This window comes from Phascolarctos cinereus, unplaced genomic scaffold (genome assembly GCF_003287225.1).
Source record: "Phascolarctos cinereus isolate Bilbo 61053 unplaced genomic scaffold, phaCin_HiC Scaffold_1;HRSCAF=81, whole genome shotgun sequence".
NCBI classification, from domain to species: domain Eukaryota; kingdom Metazoa; phylum Chordata; class Mammalia; order Diprotodontia; family Phascolarctidae; genus Phascolarctos; species Phascolarctos cinereus.
Window position 1 is genome coordinate 101,188,267 of NW_027555514.1, and position 9,658 is coordinate 101,197,924.

General features: G+C 39.6%; 1 protein-coding gene and 1 long non-coding RNA gene across 2 annotated transcripts; one reads left to right on the forward strand and one right to left on the reverse strand.

Moving 5' to 3' along the window:
- The first annotated feature begins 1,791 nt into the window (after positions 1–1,791).
- Positions 1,792–8,762, forward strand: LOC110216245 (trypsin-4-like). The gene is made up of 4 exons (XM_020998047.2): positions 1,792–1,941; positions 4,017–4,264; positions 7,311–7,447; positions 8,491–8,762. Exons 1-4 carry the CDS (start codon positions 1,853–1,855, stop codon positions 8,638–8,640), a joined length of 624 nt encoding a protein of 207 aa, XP_020853706.2. The 5' UTR covers positions 1,792–1,852; the 3' UTR covers positions 8,641–8,762.
- Positions 8,744–9,658, reverse strand: LOC144456944 (uncharacterized). Its single transcript, XR_013486182.1, has 3 exons — positions 9,443–9,658; positions 8,926–8,996; positions 8,744–8,814 (listed from the first exon to the last, which is right to left on the reverse strand). It is a non-coding gene; the product is annotated as an uncharacterized LOC144456944 (long non-coding RNA).

The following is a 9,658-nucleotide window of genomic DNA, read 5'->3' on the forward strand; positions in this document are numbered from 1 at the left end:
GTCTTACCTGACAGGAAAATAGAAGGGAAGGGAATAAGAGAAGGGGGGAGAGATAGAAGGGAGGGCAAATTACATGAAGGAGTATTCAGAATGCATTCTGTCCTCAAGGTAGGAAGAGGGATGAGATGGGGAGAAATTTTGGAACTCAAAATCTTGTGGAAGTGAATATTGAAAACTAAAAATAAATTAATAAGCAAAACTGCCCAAAAGAAAAAAGAAAAAAAGAAAGAAAGAAAGTGGTCTGAGAGATTCATGCTAAAAATTCTTAAATGGCACTTTAAGCAGTAAATAATTGTCCAGATATGTTACGACTCTATATATTTTCCTCTCTGACAACAAGCATATGTATGTTTGGTGCATTATAGGTTTGTTTCAATATGCATTCAAAAAAGCCACACTCTTGCACACACTCAATTTGGTGTTCATACAGCAATTACTGCAAATGCTAACTGCTTTTGACTAAATGCACTGCTTTCTTATAGCTTGTCAACCTGTCATCAAAGTGTGTACTGGGGTCAGCTAGATGGTGCAGTGGATACAGCACTGGCCCTGGAGTCAGGAGGACCTGAGTTCAAATCTGGCCTCAAATACATGATACTCACTAGCTGTGTGACCCTGGGCAACTCACTTAACCCCAATTGCCTCACTCTAAAAAAAAAAGTGTATATTGGAGAAAAGTTTTCCAGAGGGTAGTTGCCCATTTCCTAGTGTAGGAGAGGGGCAGAGGTCCACAGTCAAAATGAAGGGAGTGGTCATATAGAAGAAACAAGTCAAATGGTGGGAAGGAGGAATATAATTATGGCACAGAGAATGGGTACATGTCACAAACTAAGTGACAGGATGATTATGGAGGGAAAACCTTTGAACACTGAATACAAAATTTCTTTTCTCCTATTCCTCCACAGGGACAGGAGATCGGGAGACAGCAGGAGATTTCTAGAGTAAAGAAATATCAGTAAGGATGTTGAGACACTGAGCCATTGTCCTTTTCCTCACCTGTAACGGCCTCTAGAGGAGACTAACATGTTGCTTTGTGGAAGTAGACCTTGAGAAGAGTTGATATCTCCAAGATTTCCACAAGGTCCTTGAGAATTCTTTTAATTCAGGCTATAGCTAGAAGAAACCTCTCTAGCCATCACTATAGTTGTCAAATGCCCCTGACCTAAAATGTAAACCAGGATTAATAGCAGTAGTTGACTTTTGGCTTCATCACTGTAATACCACCTGAACTCCACTATGAAATGCTTTCTCTTCTTTGTTCTCCTGACAGCAGCTGGTGAGAATCTGTGGGTTTCCTGTTTTCAAGAAAGGTTAGAGACCTTTTGGGGAAAAAAAAAGAAGAAGAAAATTTGGCAAGAAAGATTGTCACTAGTAGCTAATAAGAACTGAATACTGATGAAACAAGAGGGCTTAAGAGGTTTCAGGAATTGTAGTGATGGGTGATGGGAGCAGGAAGTCACTGAATCTCATAACCTATCCATGAGATGAATCTCTTGCTTCAGTGTAAGCCATTACCTATAACCTCTCAGGATCTTTTAGTTACCTGTTTTTAGGCTAAGCCAAATGCATTGTACAGGATCTCTGTCCTGGGATCATTCTGAAAAAAATTTGAATTTGTGTCTTCCAAAGGGAAATCTCCTTCCCCTTTCTCTGTAATTACATGTTCTCTTCCTGTATAGGATAGAGAAACCTCATAGAAAAGGGTATTAGTAAGGAAGTGATAAAGGCCTGCTGCCTGAGTATTCTGAAATCTCACCTTTTTCTGTTTCTCTCTGCTCTCTCTGTAAACTAACTAGCTGAGCAGACCTTGGCTTCCCTGGGAAACAATTATGATGATGCTACAAGCCCCTATATGGCCTACCTGAAATCCAGTTCCCCATTCTGCATGGGGACTCTGATTCTTTCCCAGTGGGTGATAACAGCAGCTCACTGCAGCATACCGTGAGTAATGATGGCACTTTTGTTCCTATCAGTCTTTTAAACTTTAAAATTAGGGAGGTAAGGTTAAATCACTTTACCTATAAAATGACAAAGTTGGTCTAGAACCATGAAGTCCCTTCTATTCTAGCATGGTATGCTTCTATGGTTAACATCACATTCCTAGTAGTTATGAGAAGGGTCCAGGACTGGGAATGTAGAAAAGGAAATGTAGAGAAGGGGAAATTTCTATGAGGCTCTGTCTCATAGTCAACAGCTGACCTTTCCCTTGGGCTCAAATGAATTTTTGTGATACCCAAGGATGGGTGTGATTGACACCTTCCCAAACACTTCAGTGAGTTTCTAGGGGGTTTCTGGACTCTTTTGTCCCTGGTTTTTCAGTAAATGGATGTTCAAGTCAATTAACCTCAACACATGCAGTCAATCCTCAACTTCTGTTGGGGTGACATTCCTAGAAAATGGCGTATGTCAAAAACGTAAATGTTGATACATTGAACGTATGGGGGAATGAGAGGTTAGGTTCCTGTAACCACCAAAAACTGGAATCGCTCACTAGAGAGTGCTGAAAATACACTTTTCTGCATATAATTCTTTAAAACAAAACATTAATTCTGATAACATGCACTTTTCCTAACACAGTAACCACAAAATGCAGTACAGAAAATAAAATTGTTAACGTACAAAGTATTTTTCCCACTAATAATTCCCTACGATTTTGTGACCTTTTATGCTACCACTTGAATTGAAAAAACATATTAATTTCAGGCAATATTCATTTTTTATAGCACACAAAACTACCATGCCATAAATACTGTATACAGCAAGTAAAATTCTTAAAACTAAAATATTTTTTAACCTGATTCTTATCTTCCACTGTATCAGATTGCAGTGTCAGGGCATTGCACTATATTCTATGCTCTTGCTAACCTCTGTACCTTTGCCCACCCTCTGAAAACCAAGAGGTTGATGGGACTTTAGTCACTGCTACCCAAACATGCAGAGACTGGCAAGTTCTCCACATCAGAGAACCCAAAGGACTTGCTCTATGCTTTGGAGGCATAATTGTAGCACAGAACTTGAGTTTCAAAGGCAAACAGTGAAAATATACAACAAATGTATGGGAAGCTCTTTACACTGGTAGGTGGAACAAGATCAATGAAGTGCCTAGTAGAATACCAGCCACTCCACAAACTTGCACACACCGTGCCTCTCAATTTTTTCTCTAATGTGCATAGCCCCGAATATGTGAGGTTGCCAACTCGAAAGTGAAAATGAGGTTACTAATAAAATCACCCGAATGCTTAAAGTCATGAAAGTTAGTCACGTAAATACTGAGGATTGACTGTACTTATTAACACCTATCATGTTTCTGGAATGGCTCTTGGTCCTATGAAAGAGGCAAAAGAAATAAAACACAATGTAGGCTCTTCAAACAATCATAGAGTCACAGAATTTTAAAAGCCTTAATGATCTAGTCCAATTCCACTATTTAACATAAAATGAAACTGAAACAGAGGTAAAATAGCTTGATCTGCGTCACTTAACTAGTTCACACAACCTCATTGATGGAAGAGATCTCTGAGATCCCTTCCTTAGGTATCCTTATATACACAAGGATCCCTTTACAACTTCCACACCAAGTTGACCATTCAGATGCCACTAGAAGATCTTCAGTATAAGGAACTCATTATCTTTCTAGGCAGCACATTGCCCTTTGGGACAGCTCTCATTATCAAAAAGTTAGTGATCAACTTCAGATGAAAAACTATTTCCTTACTTCCTTCTCTTCTCATTATATCATACTGCCTCCAAATATTCCCAAAGGCTATGGTATGAATTGGGAAAAGAAAACACATAACAGGGTGCAGATTAATGAAATATGTTCTCTACTCTTACAGCAATAATAGGAAGGAGTTTTAAATGATAGAAGTAATTATGGAAATGAGGAATCCTAAGTCACATTCAGCATTGGATGGTTTGAGAGTGTCTGGGAATGATTAATTCATGCTTTCAAGACCTATCATACCTCTTCTTTGCCCCGACGCCTTCCCCACCTTTATTTGTTCCCTTTCTCAAAGGTCTCAGATCAGGCTGGGAGTTCTTCAACCCAATGTAAAGGAAAAGAGACAGCAGATCCAGAATTGCTTAGTCAACATCAAGCACCCTGACTTCAACCTCAAAAACCTGGACAACAACCTCATGCTGATTAAGTTAAATAAGCCTGCCAATCTCAACAAACATGTGGGCACAGTGGCCCTGGCCATGGCTCCTTCTGAAACTAGAAGGTGTTTCATCCCCGGATGGATCTGGACACAATGGAATAACTGTGAGTGCCCTCAACGAACTCTTGAGCCATTTCGACTACTGGGATATCTTAGAAATTTATAGGAGCAAGTAGGGAGAAATGTCTAGAAGGGGTCCAATAAGAACTTGAAAGGGCTATGGTTATCAGCTGCAACCATCCAACTGGTATTGGAGAAAAGGTGCTGTACTTGTAGTCAGAAGACCTAGCTCTGACATTTATCAGCCATGGTGAGAAGCAAAATATAGACCTCACAACTCATCAGTTTTGTTCTTAGGTTATCACTAAATATTTTACACATCAATGATTAGATAACGTTAATTTAAAACATGAGAAAAATTAAATTAGTTTTAACCTGAGTATGTGAACTGATGGGTTTCTCTGACTTTAATGACATTATATATATATATATATATATATATATATGCAATATAATTATGTAATAATATTGTGTGTGTGTATATATATATATATATATACACATATGCAACACAAGTGTCTGTTTATTTACAAGAACATTAATTTGAAAACTAAACAATCAAAAACTTCACAGAGTATTGGTAGACATTATCACAGCTTTCTAAAAGCCTCTTCACAGAAGGTGCCATTGTCCATTGATTAGGAGTATCAAAGTAACCCTGGACCAACATTCTGGCAAACAGAGGTGACTGGTAAACAGCTGACCAAGTCATTCAACCTCTGTAAGAATCAGTTTTCTTAAATGTAAAATAATACTTGGCCTGGCTTCATTTCACAGGTTGTTGTAAACAAAGTTCTTTGTAAACCGAAAAGCACTTTAAATTGGGGAAGGAAGAGGAAGAAGGACGAAGCCATGAAGGGATTTTTTTAAGTGAATGGAAAATAAGGGGGAATAGGGAACCCTTATTGCCACTTTACTGTACCCATTCGTATATCTGCCCTGGGTTTAGTTGATCCCAAATTTTAGTCACAGGCACATTTAGGCAAGATTTCATAATAGCAGCCCTTCTTTTTACTGAAGAATCTCTAGAGGTAGACTAGGTGGTCCTCTTGAGGAGCAGGAAGGAAACCAGGGGTGTGCTGATAAATGTTTAAGAAACATCTTCCTGGGGGAAAAAATGATACATTTTTATGTTTAATCTATACTATTAGCATGTTTTCCATCACTTTCTTAAGTCTAGATCATCAACAAAACAAGAAATCACACCTTGATTTCTCATATCTACCTATTTCTGAAGTACAAATGCTTACACTGAAAATTTCAGTTTGATAGAGAAGGTCCTAGCACTCTTTTATATTTATATTATTATTATTGTTATTGTAACCATTAATATGCTTAAAGAAGTGTAGTAGGCTCTGAGGAAGATGCAAAGATGAATAAAATAGTCCCTGCCTTCAATAAAGCTTACACTCGAGTAAGGGGAGTGGACATATACAGAAACCATTATAATACACAATGAAATAGTATGAGTCAGTCAGTCAGTCAACACTTATTGATTACAATCTGACAGGCACTGTCCTAAACCCTGGAGAAACGATAAGAACAAAGGCAAATGTATAGTTCAAGCCTTCAACGAGCTAGTAGGGGAGACAGCAGGAAAATGTGTATGTGTGTGTGTGTGTGTGTGTGTGTGTGTGTGTGTGTGTGTGTGTGTGTGTAATATATGTATACATATACATATACATGGATATATACATATATACATGCATACACACACGATATAAACAATGTAATCCATACAATTGAAGGTAATTTCAGAAAGAAGGCCTTAGCACTGGTGCGAACCAGGAATGGCCTTCTGTAGAAACTAAATCTTTTTTTTTTCATCACGGAATAAAAAAGCATTTTCATAACATACTACAATAAAAAATATCATTGCACATGAAACTGCAAATCAGCTATGCACAATTTGCTATTCCTTTCAATTACACAACAAAATTATCATGTAATTTTTTTTCTTTTTTTCCTCCCCTCTCCCTGCCCTGGAGACAGCTATCATCAGAAACACACACATATGGGGCAGCTAGGTGGAGCAGTGGGTAGAGCTTTGGACTTGGAGTCAGGAGAACCTGGGTTCAAATGTAGTCTCGGACACTTGATGACTATTAGCTGTGTGACCCTGGGCAAGTCACTTCACCTCGATTGCCTAAGCAAAAACACACACATACACACATATGTAAAATTATTTGATTTGTTCTTCTACTTATCAGTTCTTTCTCTGGATGCAGATAGCATTTTTCTTCACATATCCTTTAGAGTTAATTTGGATATTCATAATTGACAAAATAATATTCATTCAAAGCCATTCTTAAAACAATATTGCTGTTACTATATTCACTGTTCTCTTGGTTCTGCTCATTTCACTCCTCTTATTTCATGCAAGTCTTTCCATGTCTTTCTAAAATCATTGAGCTCATCATTTCTTACAACACAGAAGTATTCCATCACAATTATATACCACAACTTGTTCAGCCATTCCTCAATTGATGGGCATCCCCTCACTTTCCAGTTCCTTGCCACTACAAAGAGAGCTGCTATAAACTTTTTAGAAGGGCAAGGAAGCCAGGAGGCAGAGATGGAAGGGAGAGCATTCCAGGCACGAGGGAAGGCCAAGAAGGTAGATGGTATGTCATGTGTGAAGAGCAGTAAGTAACTCAGTATATAGCTGGAGCATAGAAGATATGTAGCAGAGTAAAGTTGAACAAGACAGGAAAGATGGAAAGGGGTCAGGTTGTAGCATTTTAAATACCACAGTATAAGCTAAGCAAAAGATAATGACAAGGTCCTCTTAAAAGGTTAGAGAAGAGGGAGAGCATTTCAGGCTAGATCAGGAAAGACTTCATGGAGGAAGTAGCATTTGAATTGAACCTCAAAAATTGGGTAGAATTTCAGTAATTGGAAATGTGGGGAGAGGGCAGATAATGGAGGACAGTGAAAGCATCACAAATGGAGGAAGTTGCAGGCCATGTTAAAAGGATGGTAGGTAGTATAATTTTGGGAGTATAACTGGTGCTGTGGGGGAGCATATAATTTAGATTCTATTGGTGAAAGTAACCCTAGGATTCGGTTTCTCTCTCCTCTTTCCTGTAGCAAGTCACCCAGATATCCTGAGCTGGGTAATCCATGACATTCTCCCTGATGAGGAATGTGCCAAAGTGCTTCCAGAAAAACTGTCAGCAAATACAATGTGTGTGGGATTCTACGATGATTTCATAAGCCCATGCCAGGTAGCTCATCCCTTCCTCTGCAATGGTCCCTGAGGAGAAAGAAGACAAAAGGAACAGGGATAAGGGTGCTATAGCTGTAGATAGCACAATAACAAGTAAAGTAACACCCATCATTACTCCACCTCCTTGAATACTGAGTTCAGGGAATGAGGGACTAAACAGCAAAGTCTTTGCCCATCTCTGTCCCTGAACTGGAGTCTGGAGTCTGGAGTCTGGAGTCCTAAACTAGGAAGGGAGGGCTCTCTGGGCAAGCAGGCCCACAGCTACCCAATTTCCCCTGCAAGTGGATTTAGGCTTGGCTTTGCATGCCTCCTGAGGGATGGAGAAGACATAGACAGACAGATGGAAAGGAAGATGAATTCTAAGACCCCTGGTTCTCCTGCTAGAAATCCTAAATGCAGGATCACTTAACCCTGTTTGCCTCAGTTCCACATCTGTAAAATGAGAAACAAACAGCAAAAACCACTCCGGTCTTTTTGCCAATACAACCCCAAAAATAGTTCTCACAAAAACATCAGACACAATTGAACATCGAGGTGTCGCATTTAGTTCCACAAGACACCTTCGAGGTCATTTAGCGCAACTCCCTCATGAAGTGACCTGTCCACAGTCACCTAGCGTATAAGAGGCAGAATACAAATCCAACTTGTTGCACTGGAAAGCCACATTGTTTTTAACATTGTGCCAGTCTGCTTAACAAGCTCTTTTTTCTCCTTTTTACTAAAAATTATTCAATTTTCAAATTCATTTTTCAATTATCAAGCATATATTTTTCTCCCATCCATGCCCCCCATGGGAAAAAAAGGAAAACAAAACTCTTGTAACCAAAAAGAAAAAGGCATAGTTCAGCTATACAAATTCCCATATTGTCCAGGCCTAGAAATCTGTCTCATTCTGTACTTTAGTTCATCACGACTGCCAGGAGCTAGGTAGAATGCTTTATCATTGTTCCGCTGGTCGGAAGAGTTGACATTTGAATTGATTAGAGTTCTTTAGTTTTTCAAAATTGTTTGTTGACGTGTTCTTTTTTTCCTCACTGGCAGGAAATCTCAGCTGTTCCAGCCATATGTGATGGAAGGATCCATGGGATTTTGACCATGTCATATGGGTGTGTTCTGCAGGGAAGTGGTGGGCTCTTTGCCAAAGTTCACAAATACAGGGAATGGATCCAAAATGTCACTTCTTCCTTTTGACTTCACCTCTTGGCCTCCCATTTCTCCAGCTCTACCTTATGAACGCTGCTCTAGGCCACATACTCGTTGCCTTATCTTTTGTGCTGACACAGGATGCCAATAAAGAGCCATGCTAAGGCTGAGTCTCTGGTTAATAAGTTGGTGCATGCCTCTTGCTGGTTCAAAATGTAGGTCCTAAGAAACAGTAGGGGATCAAAGATTGACCCGCACTCCTCACCTACAGCCAAGGGTAGGGTACAAGACTTATGTTACAGGAATGCTTGGATACATATCTCACCTACCCACCCATTTATTCTTGTATTCATCCATCCATCCATTCATTTGGCAAATATGAAGTTCCTACCACATGCTGAGTACTATGAGGAGATATAAAATTTAAACAAGACACAGTTGCTGCTATCGTGGAGCTTATGATGGTCCAAGTGGCTGAAACAACAAAACAAATAAGTGTAATATGCAGCATTGCATAAGTGCATTAGAGAGCCACAAAACAAAGGGCTGCCCTAGGTCGTGGAGAAAGCAATCAGAGGGAAGGAAGGAGATTCATGGTGTCTATTTCCCTTAGAGTGGGATGATTTCTAGATCATTGGGATCTCTGTCTCTCCCTTCTAACATCAACATCTACTTAGAAACTGGCAGAACACACTTGCAGATCTAGGTCCTGACAAGGAAGGGGTTTAGAGAATATTCCCTTGAAGGTGGCCCCACTCTGCCCCTTTGAGGCTCCCTCCCCTTCCCTCCCAAGGGTTTCGTCAAGTCTCTAAGCAACATCAGAGCCATTCCAGCTTCCAGTTCTTATGACCTCTTCCAAAGCTTCATCATCAAGGCGGAATCTGTTCGTTGTCATGAAGTGGATCCTCCTGTGGTCTCTTCTGGCTATACTTAGTAACAAAGAAAACATCCTTTAGTACTCTGCTCTGTATTTTAGGCACAACTTCCACTAGGAACAATTTTTACTAATTAATCATTGTTGTAAATCCAAGTATTTTTTAAGCGAGACAGAGAGAGAGAGAGAGAG

Excerpts from the sequence above, each read along its gene's own strand:
- LOC110216245 (XM_020998047.2), top strand. The coding sequence starts at position 1,853 with ATGGCCTACCTGAAATCCAGTTCCCCATTCTGCATGGGGACTCTGATT. Across the intron at positions 4,265-7,310 it reads CTGGACACAATGGAATAACT|CAAGTCACCCAGATATCCTG; the intron begins GTGAGTGCCCTC and ends TCTTTCCTGTAG. Across the intron at positions 7,448-8,490 it reads ATTTCATAAGCCCATGCCAG|GAAATCTCAGCTGTTCCAGC; the intron begins GTAGCTCATCCC and ends CCTCACTGGCAG.